General features: G+C 57.9%; 1 protein-coding gene across 1 annotated transcript; it reads left to right on the forward strand.

Moving 5' to 3' along the window:
• The first annotated feature begins 10,273 nt into the window (after nt 1-10,273).
• On the forward strand, nt 10,274-19,654 carry MATN1 (matrilin 1). The gene is made up of 8 exons (XM_059686117.1): nt 10,274-10,367; nt 12,052-12,398; nt 14,688-14,910; nt 15,710-15,835; nt 16,471-16,887; nt 17,478-17,630; nt 18,484-18,564; nt 19,182-19,654. Exons 1-8 carry the CDS (start codon nt 10,274-10,276, stop codon nt 19,229-19,231), a joined length of 1,491 nt encoding a protein of 496 aa, XP_059542100.1. The 3' UTR covers nt 19,232-19,654.
• Nucleotides 19,655-21,242: the final 1,588 nt, after the last annotated feature.

The raw sequence follows: 21,242 nt of genomic DNA on the forward strand, positions 1-21,242 counted from the left end.
CAGGTTTCTTCAAGGGTTTCATCTGCTCTTTATCAGATTCCCCAAGCAACGGATAAAGCGAGGCTGTGACAGAGATGGACAGCGCGCTCCCATCCACACGGAGGGCACGGGGCCCAGAGACATCAAGTGACTTTCCCGAGGTCACACAGCGGTCAGGGATTAGACCAAGTGTCCCCCCCACCCCCACCGCCGTCCCCCTCCAAATGGAGGCTGTTAAGAGGGGTTGGGTCCCACCTGTGTGAGCTCTTGCTTCTTGTGCAGGTCCATATGAAGAGCCCCCCCACCCACACACACACAAGCCCCCACCAAGTGAGGACTCGGGGCAGAGGTTACAGGAGGAAGGGACTGGCCTTGTCCCCAGCCTCCCATCCTCATCAAGAGGACACCACTCGGCCTGGCTGTGTGTCCCCAGGAATAGCTGAGGTGATGCTGCCACCCCCATCCCTGGCCGGCAGCCAAGAAACGGGCTGCGATGTATAGCTGGATTGTGCCCTGTGGGCAGGCGGCTGGGAGGGGGCCGGCCCAAGGAACAGGAAATAGCTGGGTTTGGGGAAGTCGCGTGGACCGGCCAAGCCAAGCCAGCCCGCGCTCCGCTGGGCAGCTCTCACCACGGCCCGTCAATGCCCTGTTTGAGGCTCACACAGGGGTCCTTTGACAGGGCCAAGCTGGGCCACTGTTTGAGCCACTGAGAGGGCCTGTTTGAGCGAGCAGCCTGGAAGGGGCTGGCCCAGGACAGAGGGGTGCGCAGGCTGGGCAGGTGAGGGCCACCCGGGCGGCTGTCTCTCAGGGAGAAGGAGAGCCTGCAAAATCAAAGCGGGTGCCAGGCACGAGCACCTCGGCCCTCAGGCTGGGATGGTGGCAGGAGTGGTCCCCGCAATTGAGTGGACTCTTCAGTGTCCTCTCTGTGGCTCTCCCACTGGCCCCGCGCGGCAGGTGCCGTGTGATGGTTATTCCTGGGCTGAGGGTTGGCGAGCCATGGCCCGAGGTCACAGTCCGTTGAGGGGCAGAGCTGGGCTTCCACTGCTATAGGCCTGACTGGAACCTGAGCTGGTCCCTCTGGTCCTTCCTGCCTCACAGCATCCACCTCAAAGGGGAGCAGAGTGTTGGCCGGGAGGCCCTTGTCGATGGGCTGAGGCGTAGTCATTGTTGTATGCCCGGCCCTGAGGACAGGCCGGCTCCAGAGCTGTGATGGGGGCGGGGTCCAGTGGCTCCAGAGCTGTGATGGGGGGCGGGGTCCAGTGGCTCCAGAGCTGTGATGGGGGGCGGGGTCCAGTGGCTCCAGAGCTGTGATGGAGGGCGGGGTCCAGTGATGGAGGGTGGGTGCCGGCCCCAGACACAAGGAGGTGGCCCAGCGGAGGAGTGACCAGAGAAGTGACCGTGGGGCTGGGTACATTTGAGAGGCATTTGGGAGGCAGGACCTGCAGGGCCTGGACAGAGAAGGGAAGAAGAGGGGGATCAAGGCTGGTGCCCAGGTTTGGAGGGCATCTTGGGTGGTGGTGCCCAGCTCTGAACTAGGGACACAGGGCGGGAACAAAAGATGTGTTGAGCTTTGTTTACATTTGAGCTCCCGTGGGGGACACATGCTCAGGAGACAGCTGTGTCTATAGGTCTGGAGCTCAGGACAGTGAGCAAGGAGGGAGGGGGGATGTGAGTGTCCTCTGTGGACCTGAGGGGGTGATGTCACCAAGGTCCATGGAGGATAACACATCAGCCGGACACAAAGCCGACACGCCCTGTGATCAAAGCACAGGCCTCCGTGCCCTGTCCGGCCTCTGGCTTCCAGCCGTCTGACCACCTCCAGGGCTTGAGACCAACACAGCATGTGTGAACCACGTGAGACACACACACGGGCTGTGGCACCGCAGGCAGCCTGGCGGTGGGGCGTGTGCCCACTGTGCAGATGAGGAAACCTGTGGTGATGGGCAGCTTCCCCACTTTGTGGGGTCTCCGCTGACTGTTGGGGAGACCAGAGATTCCTATCCAATCAGGCACCCTGGGACTATCTCCAGTTTGCAATGAAATCATTGTAAGTGCAAGGAAAGCAGTTCCCAGGTTAAAGGCAGTGGAGGACCCACCCTGGGCCCACCTGGAGTTTTTGGGTGGCATCTGAGAAGCAGCTACTGTGGGTGTCTGCGGCCACAGGCCCCTGCCCACCACCTGCCCGAGGCCCTCTGGGAGCCAGTGTGCACAGCCCGGTCTCTCTCCTCGGGCGCCCTGAGGAAGCCTGGCTAATTAGCCGCCGAGTGTCCGGCAGGCAGTGGGCTTGGCAGAGAGCGGTCGGCACAGGGAGCGACAGCCCTCCATAAACAGAGTCCGCCCGGTAAACAGTTCTGCTGCCACCTCAGGGGCCCCGGTGCTCAAGCAGGGCCCCGGCCTTGCAGCTCCCTCTGCCCACCTGCTGGGGGCACCGTCCAGGCCGGGAGACAGCCTGGGCTAAGGCCTGGAGATGGGACTGCCTGTCACAGGGCCACTCCAGCCCGGGAGCCTCCCTTCCGGTCACTCACAACTTCCAATTCCACAAGCGTGTTCGGCCTTGACCGTGACAGGGCCAGGCTGCTGGAAGTTGACGCGTCGGTGGAGCTGAATTCCCACCTGAGGCTTTGGGAGAGAGGAAGTGCTCGTCCTGCAGCCCTCCAGGTGGGACAGTGGGAGGAACGGCCGTGCCCGGCGTGTGGGGGGGAAGGTTTAAGTGTTCCTGGGGTTGGACATCGCATGGAGGCTGCAGGTGAAGCCACCTGGACACGCTAACAGTCCGCAGGGCCAGGCCTTGCTCCCCAGTCACCAACCTCCACAGGCTGCTTTCCCACCCCCTTCGTTGCGGAAGGTACCAGAGGGAAGGGCCTGGGGACTGGACCAGGAGAGCAACCAGGGAGCTGCCGTTTGGTACGTCAGCAATGAGTCTTCCCATGCTGACCTTGAAGCCACTTCCCCCCAGACTGAAAAAGGCTTCATTTCCTTGTCAGCCCCTGCCCTCTTCCCTCCTTCCCTTGCTCTATGCCCAGATATACCACCCAAGGCAGGCAGGATTCTACGATGCCCTCCAATGACCTAGCACCTGTCTAGTCTCCTCCCTTCCTGAGTGTGGGGGGAGCTGGTGACTCTGACAGGACAGTGGCTCTTGGGATTAGGTTATGTTACACGGCACGGTAAACTTTGAGAGAGGAACATGATCTAGGGTGGGCCTGGCCTAATCAGGCGGTCCCTTACAAGGGACCGGGCTCTTCCTGAGGAGGAGGACTCCGCATGGGAGAGAAGTGAAGCACGAGGAGGCCTTGGCAAGGAGCTGTGGTGGCCTCCAGGACCGGAGAGAGGCCTGGCTAACAGCCAGCAAGGGGTTGGGGGTGGGAGGGGGGGCTCTTCATATGGACCTGCACAACTGAACTCTGCCAAGCACTGTGTGAACCTGAAAGCGGATCTGAGCCCCAGAAAAGAACACAGCCAGGCAAATTCTGTATTTCAGCCCGAGAGGCACCGAGCAGAGAGCCCCGTTTAGCTGTGCCCCGACTTCAGACCTACGGGAACTCCCAGGTAACACATTGGTGCTGGTGCAAGCTGCTAAGTTTGCGGTAATTTGTTACAGACTAATAGAAAGCGAAAGTACCACCTCCTCCCAATGGGGAGGAAGTTTTATTTTATTTATATCTTCTTAAAATATGTGTTTATTGATTTTTTAGAGAGAGGAAGGAAGAGGGACACAGAGAGAGGAACATCGAATTGGCTGCCTCCTGCATGGGTCCTGACCGGGGATCGAACCAGTGGGCTCTTGGTTCCTGGGTCGATGCTCAATCACTGAGCTACACCAGCCAGGCAGGAAGTTTTATGTTTTTCCTCCTTAAACTTCTAAGTGGCGGCAACAGCAATAGTCCCGAATGTCTGAAATCTTGGTCAGAGTGGATCCCAAGTTTTGAAGTTTAAGGAGGAAAGAGGCAAGGGGAACACTGTTCACACATCATCATGGGCTCGTCTCGGTCTCCGGAGGCTCTGTTTTGAGGCGGAGGGGAAGCAGCAGGGAGGTTAGGCAGCACGAGTCGAGGTTAGGTAATTTGGAAAATGGGGGAGGAAATGCATTCTGTTCTGCTAACTGGAGGATTACATTAAGTTTAGAGCCCAAATCTTTCAGAAGGAAAGAGACAAATTGAACCTCCACGGGGAGCTGGCACCAGGCTGCTAAAAAGGATGTTTGTAAGAAACAAGGAAGTTTTCACTAGGGAGGATTCAGCTCAGTGGAGACGTGACCGTGACCTTCAGGTCACTGAACATGGGACACCAGCAGGCGTGCTCGCTTCAGAGCTGATGGAATACTCTTTGGGGGATAGCAAGCTCCCTACCCAAGAGCTGTTCCCAAGGCAGAGAGAGAATGTTTCATCTGGGAGGCTGGACGAAATTGGTGGTTTAGTTACATCACAACCACCTGGAAAGCTTAGGAATACAGGTTTGCTGGGCCTGGGATGGGGCCTGAGAATCTGCTTTTTTATAAACTGATGAAAAAAAGTAGGTCCAGAGGCTAAGAAACACTGATCAGACTGTCCAACCTCAGAGAGAAGGGAGGGCGGGGGGTAAGAGATCAACCAAAGGACTTGTATGCGTGCATATGAGCATCACCATGGACATGGACACGGGGGCGGTGGGGCTTGTCCTGGGGGACAGGAGTGGTGGTGGTGGGGAGTTAGTTGGGAAAAAGGAGACATATGTAATACTTTAAACAATAAAAAAAAACCAACAAAAAACAAACCTTTACCAAACTGGTTGCCGGTTTGGGGTAACTGAAGGAGGGATAAAACAGAATAATGCAGCTGATCTAGATGGGGATGCTGTTCTGTTCAGCATGATTGACAGTGGGAGTCCTTCCCCATGGGAACCTCTGACAGCGCCCCCAGCTGGCCACAGGGTCCTGTACAGACACCTCCCTTTCTTGCCTTCACCCGTTGGGGCTGTCCTCCCCTAGGAGAGCCCCAAACATGGCCTCGTCTTGGACTCCCACCCTGGAGAGAGCTTTGCCTTAGCTTCGTTTAAATTCCCCCAAAGCAGGTCCTGAGACACAGACTTGGGCGCAGGCCGTTTATCTGGGAAGTGGTCCCAGGAAACACAATGAGAGGGGAGGTGAGGCAGGGAAGGGATACAAGCCAGTATAAAGTGCATTAACAACCAGTTCACGCCTGTGGGCAATGGGGGCTCACTCCTGTTGGGGACCCCCACCCCCGCAGGGCCCGTGAGGAGCACATCTCAGAACTGTCCAGCAGGGGGCAGTGGGAAGCTGGGGTATTCGTTCACAGTGCCCATCCCCCGCTGGGTGAGGGTTGCCCTCCGGATGTGAAATGCCCAGGCTGCCTTGCTCACTGTCAGGGTGATGGTAGCTGTCTGCTGCAGCTGTAGGTGGACCCAGAGGTGGGCTAGGGGGCCATGGGGAGGGGGACCAACTGGGCCTGGGCCTGCTACAGTTCCCAGTGCAACCCCAAGCCCTCCCTCTACAGAGTCTACACGATTGATTGACAGTGGGAACCTCTGACACCAGCCCCCAGGGCTGTGGGCTGACCCTCTGGCCACAAGAAGGCATCCAGCACAGGTGGACTCTGTGTTTTTAACCACCTCTCCAGAATGAGGAAGATGGGTGGCAGGCTGTCTGAGTCTCCTTCAGAGCCTGAGATTCAAGGTTTTATGTTTCCCCCAAACAAGATGAGTCACTGGGCGCAACTTCTGAAAATGGCTGCTGCAAAAGGCAGTCTCAGGGTCCCTGGGGTGAGAGTCCCTAACCCCAGTAAGTCAAATCTGAAAAAAAATGTGCTGCAATTAAGGCCAAAAAAAAAAAAAGTGCTAAAACTAAGGAGAGTGTGACTCATTGTGTGGCAGAGAACAGAGGGTGATGGGGGAGGGGAGAGAGAGAGGCTGGCATGGCTGGGGAGGAGCTTGTGAAGTGCCCTAAATGCCAGCTAAGTTTGAATTTTCATGGAGAGGGAATATAGTGCCAACAGAAGCTTCCTTCACCGGGGAGGGGTCCCTGCTCACTAAATACCCATGTCCCACTCCCGGACTTCTAGGCAGTCAGGTGCTGTGCACTCCATGTCTGAGGCAGTAAGAGAGATCCTCGCTGTCCCTCTCTCATCCATGTGGCTGGAGATGAAGGACTTGGACACGATGGGACAGAAAGATAGAGGCCGCCTTGAGAGCCTGTGCAGAGAGGTGACTGTCTACTATCCACCCGTGTTATGAGACAGAAACAGGCCCTTGTGTTAAAGCCATTGTGACTGAGGGCTTGTTTGTTACTGCAGTTTAACCTGTTCGATCCTGACTACGACAGGAGACACGGTGAAAACAACACTGACGCAGCATTCACTACATTTCCTTCTCAACCACCGGTGCCACTGCCATAGAGACCCCAACTTACAGACGGGACCCCAAGAGCAGAAAAGTGAAGGGAGTCACTTGCAGTCAACGCCGCTGGCAGGTGACAGGTGACAGGTGACAGAATCAAACCCAGCTCTGTCTGGTCCCAAAGTGGTTTCGCTTCACAGGACGCCTCCGAGTCTGGCCTGCGTGCCACTGGCAGAACGCAAGGTAATTTTTGGCACTAAGTGGGTGAAAAGGTTACATCGAACCTGTGTCTAATTTATTTAAGGGCCCATCAGAACAAACATATAAACTATGTCAAACCAGTGATGTCATGGCTGTTACTTCTTAGGAGCAGGAGACATTTTTTCAACCAGCAAGTGGGTTTGGATTTCGAGAGAAAGATGAAATAAATCGTTCTCTTGAACTGGGGCAAAGGGGCCGGTCAAGGTTTATGTGGATGCAGCCACACTGTGACGACGGTGGGAGAAGGGGGAAGGGGACATGCTGCCCCAGACCGGGCTGCATCTCTTGTCTTGGGAGCTCGAGGTGACCAGGTTCGCTCCTTCGGAGAGAAACTGAGCCTTGGGGGCGGAGCGGGAGTCCTGTGCGCTTTCCACTGAGCCACACGGCCGAGGGGTGCCTCACTTGATCACAAATGCTCTCTCTCTGGGATAAAACACTAAAGGCTTTAAGTTTCTGGCAACCCGAGGTGTGAGGTGTGTGAAAACAAGGAGAGGGAACAGCAGGAGTCCTGCCTGGGGAGCAGCCTGGAGGACGGCCCCTCCATGCATTTTTTCCTCTGGCCAAGACCGGACACACTGTTCCCAGTTTTGATTCCTGGGGAGACATGTTTCATATTTTTAAAAGACAAATATTTATTCTCTTTCCTCAATGTATATGCTGAACTTCCAGGTCCCCTTGCCCGCAAGCCCGGCTCTCGCTCTGGAATGTAAAACTGCCCCCTTTCGGGCGGCTCCCTCTCTGTTCCTGAAAGCTTACCTGTCGCACATTTCTGTGGCTCCGCTAATGAGCGGAGAAGTGACCCAGAAAAGGCGCCTGTGTTCCTCCCAGGCGTCCATAGACCAGCCATTCAGAGCCCGAGCTGAAAGGGCTGTTTCATGGGCCCAGCTGCCGCCCCGGCCAACAGCTCTGCACCAGAGCCCTGGACACAGCCCCGTCCACGGGGGGAGGGGGCTCTGGGCGAGGGGCCCCGGCTCACGTTCTCCTCGTCCTCCGTTCCTGGGGCCGCTCTGCCTCTGTCACCACTGGTCCTCTTTGCTGACTCCAGTCTGACCCTTCATCATTAGTTTTTTTCCTTTTTTAAAAAAATATATTTTTATTAATTTCAGAGAGGAAGGGAAAGGGAGAGAGAGATAGAAACATCAGTGATGAGAGAGAATCATTGATTGCTGCCTCCTGCACATCCCCCGATGGGTATTGAGCCCACAACCCAGACATGTACCCTGACCGGGAATCGAATCCTGGTCTGCTGATTCATAGGTTGATGCGCAACCACTGAGCCACACCAGTCGGGCAGTTCTTTCTTTTAGTGCATTTCTTCATTTGCACACCAGACACCCTGCTCCAGGCACCATGCTGAGACCTGGAGATTCAGTGAGCGAGACAGGCCAGACCCCTGCTCCGGGGGAGCTGACACATCGGGGGCGGGGGCAGTAACACATTCATAACACAATTGGGGGAAGTGACAAGTACCATGGCCATCATGCCTGCCCTGTCTCTGGAGAAGAGAATTAGGCTTAGAAGTTGCAGAGGGAAAAGAAACCAGCAGCACCCCGGTTTTAGAAATGGGGGGGGGCTAAGAATTATATGAATAAATGAAACTTACACGGAAATGCTTTTAACTTCCTCGTTCTCTTAAACCGGGGCAAAGGGGACTGAGACCTAGTTCCAGGCTTGATTCTGCCTCTAACTGGCTGGGTGGCTTCCGGCAAGTCATGGACCTCTCTGGGCCTCAGTTTCCTCATCTGACAAATGGGCTAATATACTCGGATCTGCTGGCATCGAAGGTTTGCTGGGAGAACAAAGAAGAACAGTGACAGCGTGAGCGACTGCACCATTATTGATGAAGGCTGTGAGAATGTCGGCTGGGTCAGCTGTGCCCGGCAATCATTTTAAGGATAATGCTTGTACCTTTCCTTTTATTAAGGTACAACTTACATAGAGTGAAGTGCACAGGTCTTAAGTGTGAATGATTCTACCCGCTGGGAAGATAATACTTCTTTGGCCCCCATCCCCAGTTCTGTCCTCTCATTGCCTCCTCCCATGGTCCCGGGAGGCGGGCAGGCCAAGTACTGCCATTCCCACTGCATGATAAGAAGCCAAGGCTCAGAGAGGTTAAGTCAGCAGCTCCAGGGCACACAGCTGGTCAACAGCAGAGGTGGATTTGAAGCTGGGTCTCTCAGGGGGCCAAGCCCATGCTCTTTTCACTTTACCCCATCGACCACTGGCCCTAGATGCAATGGTAGGGACCATTCCTGATTATGTTCCTTTATTTTTAAAAATTTTTATTGATTTTTAGAGAGAGAGAGAAAGGGAGAGGGAGAGAGAGAGAATCATCGATGTGAGAATGAAACATTGATTGGCTGCTTCCTGCATGCACCCCAACTAGGGACTGAACCTGCAACCCAGGCATGTGTCCTGACTGAGAATCAACGGGCGACCTCTCAGGGCATGAGACGACCAACCGACCGAGCCACACCGACCAGGGTTATGTGCCTTTATTTACAAACCTTTATTTTTGCCTCCTCCATGCAGACCCTGGGCTGGGCCTGGATGCAGAAACGAATCAACCAGACTCTTACCTACTCATGGATGAGAGATAATGCACAGAAGCCCGGGGAGGGGGCCGAATGCAGGGGAGCGGGGAGGAGGTGGGCATGGCGAAGGCACCTCCACCACACTACACCTGAGAAAGCAGGCAGCTGAGAACACCGGCCGGGCATTTCCCGGCAGTGATATTTCTCAGCTGTATGACTTTAGACAAGTTGCTCCACCTCTCTGTTCTTCAGTTCCTCACCTGGGAAATGAGGGTATTCATAGTAGCTGCCTCACAGGATTGTCAAGAGAATGAAATGAGATCGTCCATATAACTCTGCTCCTCTAATCAACTCTAGGAGGTAGGCAGTGTTCGCATCCCGTTTCCAGACGAGGAATTGGAGGCACAGAGAGGTGAAGCAATTTGCCCAGGCTCACACAGGTAGCTTATCGCAAATCCAGCGCATCTGCCTCCAAGTCTGTGCCCTTAGCCATCTTTGCTGCCTGGCACCTACCAAGCACTCATGTACACGTGACTCCATTTATGATCTTGGAAGAGTCTGTTTGGCGGGGTGGGTGGGAGGAAGGACCGTCTGGGCAGATTGCCCTGCAAGTGCAAAGCCTTGGACAAGAGCTCGGAGAACCCAGGTGCAGCTGGAGAGCAGGCCTCACGTGGAGAGGCAGCGGGTAGCCGAGGCCGGAGAAGGGGGGTGTGTTTAATGAGAAAATTGGGGTTGAAATTGCAGGTGAGAGAAGATCGGGGTGTGGGATAGGCCGCAGGGCAGGGCTGGGGTGTGAGGCCAAGGACTCAGGTCTCCCTGGCCTTGGAGTCGCAGCCGCAGGTCCGCGCAGGCTCCAGCCGCTGGAGGAGCGCCCTCCACCCACCTGAGATTTCCTGAGCTGCAGCTGCAGCTCTGGTTGCTTCTGGAGGCAAAGGAGGCCTTGTGGTTACGGGGGCCTCTCCAGCCCTTTCCCGGCTTCCTCCCTGCCCTCTCTGGAGGGAGGGAAACACACCACACACACACAGCCCCTTTTAGCCGGGCCCCACCCCCCAAGGAGGCAAGGGGCAGGGCAGGGCCTCCTGGCTGGGAGGCTGGGCGGCAAGGTTGATAAGACCCAGAGCCTCCTGGCCTCCACAGCTGTGCTGGCTGCTGCCCGCGCTGCCAGGACCATGAGGGTCATCCCTGGTGCTGTCCTCGTGCCCTGCCTTCTGCTGCTGCTGCACCTGGCTCCACGCACACATGGCCTCGCCCCCCAACCCAGAGGTGAGGGGCCCTATGTGAGGTGGGGGACATTGGACGACTGGCCGCTGGCCAACAGCCTGGGGACTGGGCACTGGGATGGGCAGAGAGCAAATGGATCCAAGAGAGGAGAGGGCGAGAGGCAGGGTGGCCAGCGCGGGAGCAGACAGAGATGGTGACGTGCACAGGGCCAGGGCTGAAGTGACCCTCAGTCTGTCCTGTCGGGGCCATGAGTGGGCTTCTCCCTGGAGCCTTAGTATTTCCTGGGGTTTCTCAGGCCCTGGGCTGCCCGCAGGGCCCATTCATGCTGCAGGGACTGCTGTCTCTTGGGTTGCTGAGGGCAGAAGCTACTCAACAGACGTTGATGCCTGGGGCCGAACCGTGCCCAGGGTTGAGCGCATGGCTCTGTGAGGCGTGTACCTCTGGGGGTCGGGGGGCTCCATTTCTGGTCACCAGCCCTTTCAGCGCATCCTGGATTGGGCTCCATGCATGCGGTACCCTTTCCAGAGTTTCAGCCGTGGCCCCTGAATCCTGGAATACCCAACTCTTCGCTTACAGATGGGGAAACTGAGGCTGCACAGGGGAGGACCTAAGACCACCCAGTGAGAGAGCCCCAGAGACTTCTGGGTCTTGATCATTGCTCTGTGCTATGGCCATTTCCCTCTTTCTCCCTGCCTCAGTTTACCCATTGTGCCATTAGCTAGAGGGGACCAGGGAGTGGCTGCAAGGTCATTTCTAAGGCCCCTGGGGGAACTCTGATGCCTGGGTAGGGGACTGGGGCTGGGAGCTGGGACCTGGGGCCGCCGAGAGCACGCTCCCATTCCCGTATTTGGGAGAAGCTGGGCTCAGTCTGGACTCCTTGTGGGTGGAGAGGGAACAGCCTTTGCCCTGAGCCCCGCTGGCTGCAGGCCCAGGCCAGTGACCTCATCAAGCGGTAGCCGTTCTCCCCACGGCAGAGGAAACAGAAGCTCCCAGAGCTGCCTCCCAGGGAGTCTGGACAGACATCTCTCCTTGGGGGGTGTGCCCTGGGGGCCCGCCTGGTCAGGCCGCCATGGCAGCTACTAGACATTTCTGCCCCTTCCCCTGCCCTTGGACACCAGCCAGCAGGCCGCGCCAGGGAGGGAAACTGGGTCCACTTGGTGATTTGCTCTGATGTTCAGATGAAAGAGCGTATGTTGACAGGCGCTGCGTTGGGCCTCAAGGCCGCGTCCACCCCGGAGGGCCCACCCTCGGCGCCCTGCGGCCCAGACCGGAGAAACAGCTGCTCCTTGTTTATGGAGGCTCTCTGGGCACAAACCTGAGCAGCAGGTTTTAAAGGGCAGCCTGCCTTTGCTGCTCCCTGAACACCCACTGCAGGCCCAGCCCTGGGCTGGCACCCGATGTGCACTTCTGCCCATCTTCAAAGGATCCTGGGAGGAAGGGATTATCAGCCCATTGTACAGATGAGGAAACTGAGGCTCAGAGAGGTGAAGTGAGTCACCCAAGGCCAGAATCTGAGCCTCTTTCCCAGGAGCTGAGCTGTGAGGCCGAGTCCATATGCTGGTCAAGGCTCAAGACAGCCTGGCTCCAGGGCAGGCTACGCTGCCCGAGGCCTCCGGTCAGTGTCCAAGTAGCCCCTGATGCTCTTCCCCGTTGCCTGAGTGTCTCTTCCAGCCTTCTGATCCCTGCCCCTTGCTCTTTGCCACCTCCCTCCTCCTCCTCCTCCCAGGGCACCTCTGCCGGACCCGGCCCACGGACCTGGTGTTTGTTGTCGATAGCTCGCGCAGCGTAAGGCCCGTGGAGTTTGAGAAGGTGAAGGTGTTCCTGTCCCAGGTCATCGAGTCGCTGAATGTGGGGCCCAATGCCACCCGAGTGGGCGTGGTCAACTATGCCAGCTCCGTGAAGCAGGAGTTCCCGCTGCGGGCCCACCTGTCCAAGGCCGCGCTGCTTCAGGCCGTGCGCCGCATCCGGCCGCTGTCCACGGGCACCATGACTGGCCTGGCCATCCAGTTCGCCATCACCAAGGCCTTGAGTGATGCTGAGGGCGGTCGCGCCAAGTCCCCGGACATCAGCAAGGTACACGCCCCCTTCCCCCGCCCTGCTGGGGTCCCCCAGTTTGCAGGCTCCCACTGGGTGCTGAGAGCTTTGCCTGCGTACACTGGAATTCTCCCAGCACCCCTGCGAGGTGGCCATTTACAGGTGGGGAGCAGGCCCAAGCAAGAGAAGTGGCAGAGCCGAACCCATCTTCCCCACCCTTCGGACCCCAGGGATGTATTTGATTATTTCTGTTTAGTTGACCTTGGCTTCCCAGGCAGTCTGGGCTCCTCGCAGGCAGGGTGAGGCAGTTCAGATGTTCACGTGATGGTCAAGGACATGGGCATCACCACCAGCCTGTCTGGGTTCAAGTCCCTGCTCCACCACACTAGCCTCTGAGCGAGTAACTTCATCTCACGTGCCTCAGTTTCCTCACCTGTAAAATGGGAGTCACATAAGCCTCCTCAAGGGGCTCCGAGGAGGACTAAACGAGTTCATAACACAAAGTGCTCAGAACAGGCCTGGTACCGAATGAGCCCCGTTCCGCGCTAGCTAATGGTTTATTTAATACGCCTTCGAGGGCAGGGGCTCAGACACACGTCGCACAGTCAGCGGGGGCTCGGGGCGGAGCTGGGTGTTCCACAGACCTGGGAAATGGTGTGATTTTTCCCCAGGACTCAGCCCAGGGCCTTCGAGTCCAGTCCTCTCCCCGACTGGTCCTGCACAGGCTCCCGAACCTCCCCATCGCTGTCCTGTTGGACGGGAGACTTGCCCTTTACCTGCCCAGGGCCCTAGCCCAGGGAAGCATTCTTCCTCACCCCCTTCTGTACCCCACTCTCTGGCACGCAGTGCACGACTGAGACATGTCTCCATTTCACGGAGGAGGAAGCTGGGGCACAGGGAGCGTCAGCAGCTTGCCCAGCTCAAAAGTGGGAGAAGTGTTCCCAGACAGTAGCATAGAGCCCAACCATCACAGCCATCCAAGAAATGACACCTCGGGCAGCCTGCTGGTCTTATTTTGTGGGGGCCACTGACAAGTTCTGACCTGAGGCTGATGGTCAAGGTGACTGGGAGGATGTGGTGGCCCGGGTGGTCCCAACGGAGAGAGGTGAAGGGGTGGGTGGTGACATCTGGAGTTGTCACGTCTCCAGAGCTAAGCGCTTCACCCCGGCTCAGGCCAGTGGCCTGGGGTGGGCACGGGAGGAGAGGTCCTCCATTCGTTGAGACAGAGACAGAGGTCGGGGAGCCGGCACCAGAATTAGACGTTCTGCCTGGAATTCACCCGTGGGAAGCCCTACAAGGTGGATGGAAAGTCCCAAAGCTGGATTGAAGGGGACTCAGGGAGACAGTGGAGTGGGCCTCTAACGAAGGCCTGTTGCCGGGAATAGTCTGGGCCAGGTTTTCAGAGCCAGGAGCCCAGGCCTCCGGCCGGGAAGAGATTGTGCAAGCTCACTCCCCATGGGACCCAGGGCAGTGATGCTACAGATCATAGTCCCCCTTCCTGGCTTCTGACCCTGAATCATCTTACCACAACCTCCTTTTGCAGATGAAGAAACAGAGGCTCGAAGGTGAGCTGTGGCTGGTGGGGGAGCTGCAAGTCTAACCCCTGTCCAAACCACTATATACAGGTCACAGGGCGGGGGTTGGGCACCCGGGCCAGGGGAGGGGACCCAGGAACCAGAGCAGATCCAGGTCAGAAGCTGAGAAGCAGGCAAGGGGGCTGGATGCCCAGTCCCAGCCTCTGGCAGAGCCGTGAGGACCCAGCTTCAGGGCAGGCTCTGGCAGGGGGAGATGAGGGCCTGGCTCCGCGCCAGGGTCCCCTCTGTCTCCCTTTCCAGGTGCAGAACAGAGGAGCCTTGTGGGAGGAGGGCAGACGGGCGTTTCCTCTGTGGAAAGGACACCTAGCACCTGGGAAGGGAGGGAGGAAAGGTGGTCTCCTTTCCTCTGATGGCATCTAGGTGGGAAGGGCCCCTCCCTCTGCCGCCCTCTGGTGGCCAAAAGGCAGACGGCACGGTGTTGGGCACACTTGGGCCCCCTGAGAGGCCCGTCTGGGCGGAGGGGGTGGGGGTGGGGAGACCTGGTCCCGACCTCTGCCTGCCGGATGCAGGAGACATCAGACGGCCCAGTGGGACGGGAGAAACCTCAGCCTGGTCTTTCCGTAGAGGACACCTGTCTTGTCCTCTAGCCTCGTTCTCTTCCCGGGGCAGAACCCTGGCGGGGCAGTGGATCCGCCTGCAACCAGCTAGGCTCGGTCTCCTCTCCCGCCAGCGGCCCGGCCCGGGGTGTGCGCCCGGCCCGGCCTAGCGCCTCACAGCATCCCGCGTGTCGCAGGTGGTCATCGTGGTGACGGACGGGAGGCCCCAGGACAGCGTGCGGGACGTGTCTGCGCGAGCCCGGGCCAGCGGCGTCGAGCTTTTCGCCATTGGCGTGGGCCGCGTGGACAAGGCCACGCTGCGCCAGATCGCCAGCGAGCCGCAGGAGGAGCACGTGGACTACGTGGAGAGCTACAACGTCATCGAGAAGCTGGCCAAGAAGTTCCAGGAGGCTTTCTGCTGTGCGCGGGGCGCCGGGCGGGGCGGGGGCTCTAGGGCGGGACTGAGCTGGAGCCAGCATCGGGGGCGAGGCCAGGGCGGGGCGGAGGCGCTGATCTGGCAGAGGCCATCCAAGAACCCTTCTATGTGGCAGCTCCCGGTGGGGACCAGGGGGCGGGAATCCGGTAAAGAGAGGCCCTAAAAAGCCTGTGCATGATGGCGGCGGGGCTTGGGCGTCAGTGTTCCGCGATGCGGGAGGATGGGAGCGGCGGGGGTCCTGGGCGGGAGAAGGTTTAGTCCTTCTAAGAGGGGAGGTGGGGCTGTGCGCAGTCTTTGGGGCGTGACCCGTCCTAAGGGGCGGGGTCTCGAGCAGGATGGGCGGGGCCAGGGTGAGGTCCCCATTTGGAAAATGCGTTGGAGAAAAACCTGCATCTGATTGTGGGGATCCAATGGGATGACGCATGGAATAGCGCCCAGTTGGCGGCATGTGGCGGATGTCGGCTGAGCGTCTTGTCCGCGCTGCGTTCTCCGCTGCGTGAGCTCCTCTAGACACGCGGGATACAGCGGTGAACGGAACAGCAAAGCAGACCCTTGTCCCTGCGGCCTTTACCTTTTTAGCAGGAAGTGTTGGTTTTATAATCAGCGTCATCCCTTCTTCAGGGATGTCAGCCCGGGTGCAGTGATTCCGGCCCTGGGCTGAGCTCTGGGGCCTGGACCGCACCCGGGAGGGGCCTCCGTTTCCCTGAGTGTGTGCGGGCCGTCCTGGCTGAGATAGTCAGGCCCTGCGACTGTGAGGTTCCGAGTCCCCTCTTGTCCCCACAGTGGTGTCAGACCTGTGCGCCACCGGAGACCATGACTGTGAGCAGGTGTGCGTCAGCTCCCCGGGCTCCTACTCCTGCGCCTGCCGCGAGGGCTTCACCTTGAACAGTGACGGCAAGACCTGCAACGGTCAGTGGGCTGGGCCCAGGCAGCCCTGGGGAGGGGGCTGAGGAAGGGACGGGTCTGGGCTACTTCTCAGTCCGTCTGAGCCTTCCCACACCAATCCGCGAAGGTGATAGATTCCTTCTAGAACAGCGGTTTTCAACCTGTGGGTCCCGATCCCTTTGGGGGGTCAAACGACCCTTTCACAGGGGTCGCCTAAGACCATCGGAAAACCCACATATAATTACATGTTGTTTTTGTGATTCATCACTATGCTTTAATTATGTTCAATTTGTAACCATGAAATTGGGGGTCACCACAACATGAGGAACTGTATTAAAGGGTCGCGGCATTAGGAAGGTTGAAAACCACTGCTCTAGAGTTTGATGTCACCGAAAATTCCCGCCTAATGTCCTCTTTCCGACACAATGGCTGGCGGTTTGGTGTGGTGGAAGGCGTTACACATCTTGAGTTCATCTCTTGGTGCTATGACCTCTGGGCCTTATGATGTTCCAGCTGCAACCGCTGGCTTTCTAGAGAGAGTTAGAGGGCAAGATGGGATGACCCTCAGCGCAGAGCTCGGTGTGTGGTGGGTGCCCGGCCAGCGGTCGGATGGACAACTGCCTTTAAGCTTCCTCTCCTCGCCTGTCCCCACTCCCCAGTCTGCAGTGGCGGCGGAGGCAGCTCGGCCATTGACCTGGTCTTCCTCATCGATGGGTCCAAGAGTGTGCGGCCGGAGAATTTCGAGCTGGTGAAGAAGTTCATCAACCAGATCGTGGACACGCTGGACGTGTCAGACAAGCTGGCCCAGGTGGGGCTGGTGCAGTACTCGAGCTCCGTGCGCCAGGAGTTCCCGCTGGGCCGCTACCACACCAAGAAGGACATCAAGGCAGCCGTGCGCAACATGTCCTACATGGAAAAGGGCACCATGACCGGGGCTGCCCTCAAGTACCTCATCGACAACTCCTTCGCTGTGTCCAGCGGGGCCAGGCCTGGGGCCCAGAAGGTGGGCATCGTCTTCACCGATGGCCGGAGCCAGGACTACATCAATGATGCTGCCAAGAAGGCCAAGGACCTTGGTAGGTGCGCCCTCCCGGACCCCGAACACCATGATGGCCAGGGGCACGTGGCACAACCCACCGGTAATTTGTCTCAGTGTCTGTTCTGATGAGAGCCCCGAAGCCTGGTTCTATTTGAATGAGGACGGACTGGTGCATCCATGTCTTTCTGACACTGGCGACAAAACTGAGGCCCCAGAAGTCAGTGGCTTGCTGCTGGTGGCCCTCTAGTGGGAGGGGGTTGGAACTGTTCCAGGTGAATGTTCCCAAGAACATACCCTTGCTGAAAGGCAGCCCACTTGGGGACACACCTGAGCCTTGTTTTATTGCCTATTAAGTGAGGATAGTAATAACCACCAGAGGATGGTTATGAGAGTTACATGAGGTTACAAAGCCCCCAGGGCAGGGAGTCAGCACAGGCCTGGCGTATAGTAGAATCTCAGTTAAATGTTTATTTCTTCAATGTCTTTGTCCCAGGCATCGTGCCTGCACTTCCAGCAGCTGCCACCAGGAGGTGTCTGGAGTTAGTTGATTTCCGAGGCATCCTCCAAGAGGCTCAGTCTGGGCTGCTGGCCCCACCTCCAGCCTTACTTGTCCTGTCCCTCTTGCAGGCTTTAAGATGTTTGCCGTGGGCGTGGGCAACGCCGTGGAGGACGAGCTGAGGGAGATCGCCTCGGAGCCCGTGGCAGAGCACTACTTCTACACAGCGGACTTCAAGACCATCAACCAGATTGGCATGAAGCTGCAGAAGAAGATCTGTGTGGGTGAGTGAGGCCAGCGCTGGCATGGAGGGGAGGGGCAGGTGGGCTCTGGGGTGGGCATGGAGCCACCCTGGAACTGGGTGTGGGTGGGGGAAAGCAGGAGCTGGGGTGGCACCAAGAACTGGCAGAACCAGGAGGTGGGCTGGCCAGTCTAACTCTTCCTACCAGCAAACATGTTTATTGAAGGCTCATCACATGGGTGACACTGTTCTCAGTGCTCTCCAGATATTAAATCATTCAATCCTATTCGGGAGGAATATTTTTATGCCCACTTTATTGATAGGAAAACCAAGACCAGAGGGATCGAACAATTGTTAATAACTGGAGGAGCTGGGGTTTGAATCCTGCCACCTCCCCTGACCCTGCCTGGCGACCTTGCCAGCTGTTCCCCAGGGGCAGAGTGTGGACCCCAGGGCCAGAAGTGCCTGCATTTGCATCTTAGCTCTGGCACTGACTACCTGTTGACCATGGACAAGCTGTTTCACTTCTCAGGTTCCTCATTTGTACATGAGATTCATGATTTTAAATACAAAGGATTGGGGTGAGGAGTCACCACGATGACATAAAGGCCCCTGACAGCATTTTCCTGCACACAGTAGGTGCTCAGCGCAGTGGTGCTGTTGTTGGAGTTCTTTATCAGGGCTCTGGGGGGGTCAGGAAGACATGCAGGGGTCGCCCTCCATCACTCCTGGGGGCTCTGTCTCAGGAATTCTATGTATCTCTGCCCCCTCCAATGTCCTGGGCCACACATTCCCCCAAGACTCCCTAGTCCTGGCCCTGGGCAGTGACTACCCCACCTCCCTGCCTGGAAACCCCTCACACCCCCTTGTCTTTCTCTACTTCCTGTCCATTCCAGAGGAAGATCCATGTGAATGTGAGTCCATTGTGAAGTTCCAGGCCAAAGTGGAGGGGCTGCTGCAGGCCTTGACCAGGAAACATATCCTTCCCAGAGGCTGATGCAGGGAAGGGGAGGAGCGGGGACAGGAGGCGGGGCAGGGGCCAGGCACGGTGGGGAGGGGAGCTGTGGTGGGGTTGGGGCGAGCTCCTCCTTGCCTGCTCCCTGCTGAAGGCAGGCTCAATTTTGGCCAGATGGGCTGACCCCAGCTTTGATACTGACCCTATCAGAAGCGGAGGGTCCTAGAGGGTAGACAGAGAAACTGAGGCAGAGGTCAGGATCTAGAGACGGACACACATGGAGCCCTGGGCACACTCAGGAAAACACAGTGCCCGGGGACACCCACTCCTCAGGCTCTGGGTGACGTGACCAACACCAGCTCCCTCTCAGATGGGCTGGGCCTCGAGCAGTTCCCCTGGCTGGTTCAGGCCTCGGTGGGGGACCAGCAGGCCTCAGCCTGCATCTGGACATGCGGGGCTCGTGGTTCTGGCTGTGTTTGGAGAGCACCATTCTGAGGCCAGTGGATGATAAATTCCGGGGGTGAGAGAAAGTGCTGGAAGAGGGGGACTCTGCAGGAACAGGAAGTGGGGGTCTGCAGTTCGGGTCCCATGTGACTGCCCCACGCTGGTCCCCGTGCACCTCTCCTTGACTCCGCCCACTGGAAGCTGTGAGTAAGCGGCTGGCCGTCATGGAGAACAGGATCGTCTAAGGCCGCTTGTCCCTGCTGCGGCTTCTCCATCTCCCCGCCCCACTCGGCCCACAGAGTCCCGGCTAGAGCCCCGAGTGTAGCCTAGCTTTGTCACTTAGCGAGGGGGGGTTGGGAGGGGCAGGCGCCTGGGATGGCAGCAGGCCTCTCCCTCGGCCACCAGCCTTGGAGCCCTGCCAGGGGGGGTGTGTGTGAGTGGGAGTGCTGGGAGCGCAGGAGTTTGGGGCGTGTGTGTATGTGTGTGTCTGGGAGCAATGCATGAGTGAGAACACAAGGGCAAGTGTAACTGGGACTGCGTTTGCATTTTTTAACCAAAAGCTTAATATATTCCTGTTGTTAGTTACCCCTCTCTGACTGTGAGTGCTGTGAATCTCTTCTGACGTCTCCATTCCTTTTTGAAAAACAATTAAATGTGATTTAACTTAAGGGCCGAGTGGGCCAGAGGCGGTGTGGTTATTTGGGGAGCAGGAGGAAGGGTGGCTGGTGATGGGGTGATGGCAGATGATGACAGAGGTGGTAACAGTGATGACAGCGACTGCTCTAAACCCGTAACCCGCTCATATTTGTCTTGCCTTTTCAATGACACTTTCATTTCCATGATCTCATTTCATCCCTCGGTAACTCTACCCAGGACAGACTCAAGTCATCCCATTTCACGGATGGGAAAGCTGAGTGTCTGAGAATGAAATGACTTGCTCAGCACTGGGTCTGTTGGAGAGACAGGAGTTGCATCCAGGACTCCAGGACAGCAAAAGAAGGGCACAGAGAAGGGCAGTGGCTCCCCATCAAACTCCTTCATTCGTTCGTTCATTCATTGATTCATTCACTCATTCATTCATTCATGCAGACAGAAACACTTACAGAGCAGAGACCCCATGTCAGACAGTGGGGAGATGTGGCCTATGAAATAGTCCCTGCTCTTAAGGGACTTACCACTGATGAGGGTGCTCTGTCCCCCCGATATCGCTGGAGGAAGAGAGTGGGTTTGGGCTGTACATGAGGTAAGAGTGTGAGAGGTGAGGGAAGGGCCCCAGCCTGAGCCTGGCTGGCCCAGGCGCCCCTGTGGCGTCCTCTCTGTTGGCTCCTGGAGCTTCAGAAGCTTCACCCCGACCCTCAACACAGACGGCTGCACCCCCACCTCAGGGGCAGCACAAGGGAAAGACTGTGGACTCCCAACACCCCCCAACCCCACCCGGGGTCTGCCGGCCTCCCCCAGGCCCCCCTGGGTCAGCGTCCCTCTGACAATTCAACTCCTCGCCTCCCAGAGGGAGCTGAGCTGATTTTCTGAACTCATTCTTGTTTAATGGAGCGTTTTTAGTGCTGCTACCAGATTCACAGGAAGCTCAGAGCATCCTGGAGGCTTTCCTTAGAGGCAGTCAGGAGGCAGAATACCCCCAGCAACACCCAGGAGCCACGGCACTCAGCACCCCACCTCACGGGGCCGCACAGCACCCCACCTCACGGGGCCACACAGCACCCCACCTCACGGGGCCGCACAGCACCCCGCCTCATGGGGCCGCACAGCACCCCGCCCCACGGGGCCGCACAGCACCCCACCTCACGGGCCGCCCTGGGACAGGACCCCCACCACCACGCACACCTTTCGCTGAGCCCTTTCTCTGTGCCTGGCCCTGGGCTGGGGTGTTCTGCTGTCCAAGGAGGCTCCTGTCACACCCTGTGGCAATTGCTCAGCCCACACTCCCCTTCATCCGAGGTTATTCCCCACCCCACCCCCACAGCACCTGCCTCCGGGACCCAGCTGACATGGGGACGCCAGCTACCTGGCCGCTGGCCCTGGAGCCGGGAGGCCTATATCTTCTTCCAGGCGCACAGGGACTGGGCGACCATCCTTGGGAAAGAGAAAAGCAGCATTTGCTGGTTGCCCGTAGCTCTCCAGTCCAGGGGTGTTGCAGTTATCTGCTGCTGGGTAACCAACCGCCCCCAAACCCGGTGGCTCAAAGCAACCCTCTGCTATTGTCGCGGGTCTGTGGGTTGGCTGGGCCCAGCGCCCAAC

Source organism: Myotis daubentonii, chromosome 3, assembly GCF_963259705.1.
Source record: "Myotis daubentonii chromosome 3, mMyoDau2.1, whole genome shotgun sequence".
Taxonomy (NCBI): domain Eukaryota; kingdom Metazoa; phylum Chordata; class Mammalia; order Chiroptera; family Vespertilionidae; genus Myotis; species Myotis daubentonii.

Bases quoted from the DNA above. Each gene is read 5' to 3' on its own strand.
- MATN1 (XM_059686117.1), top strand. From the start codon at position 10,274: ATGAGGGTCATCCCTGGTGCTGTCCTCGTGCCCTGCCTTCTGCTGCTG. The intron at 10,368-12,051 runs GTGAGGGGCCCT...TCCTCCTCCCAG, and splicing joins CCTCGCCCCCCAACCCAGAG to GGCACCTCTGCCGGACCCGG. The intron at 15,836-16,470 runs GTCAGTGGGCTG...CCCACTCCCCAG, and splicing joins TGACGGCAAGACCTGCAACG to TCTGCAGTGGCGGCGGAGGC.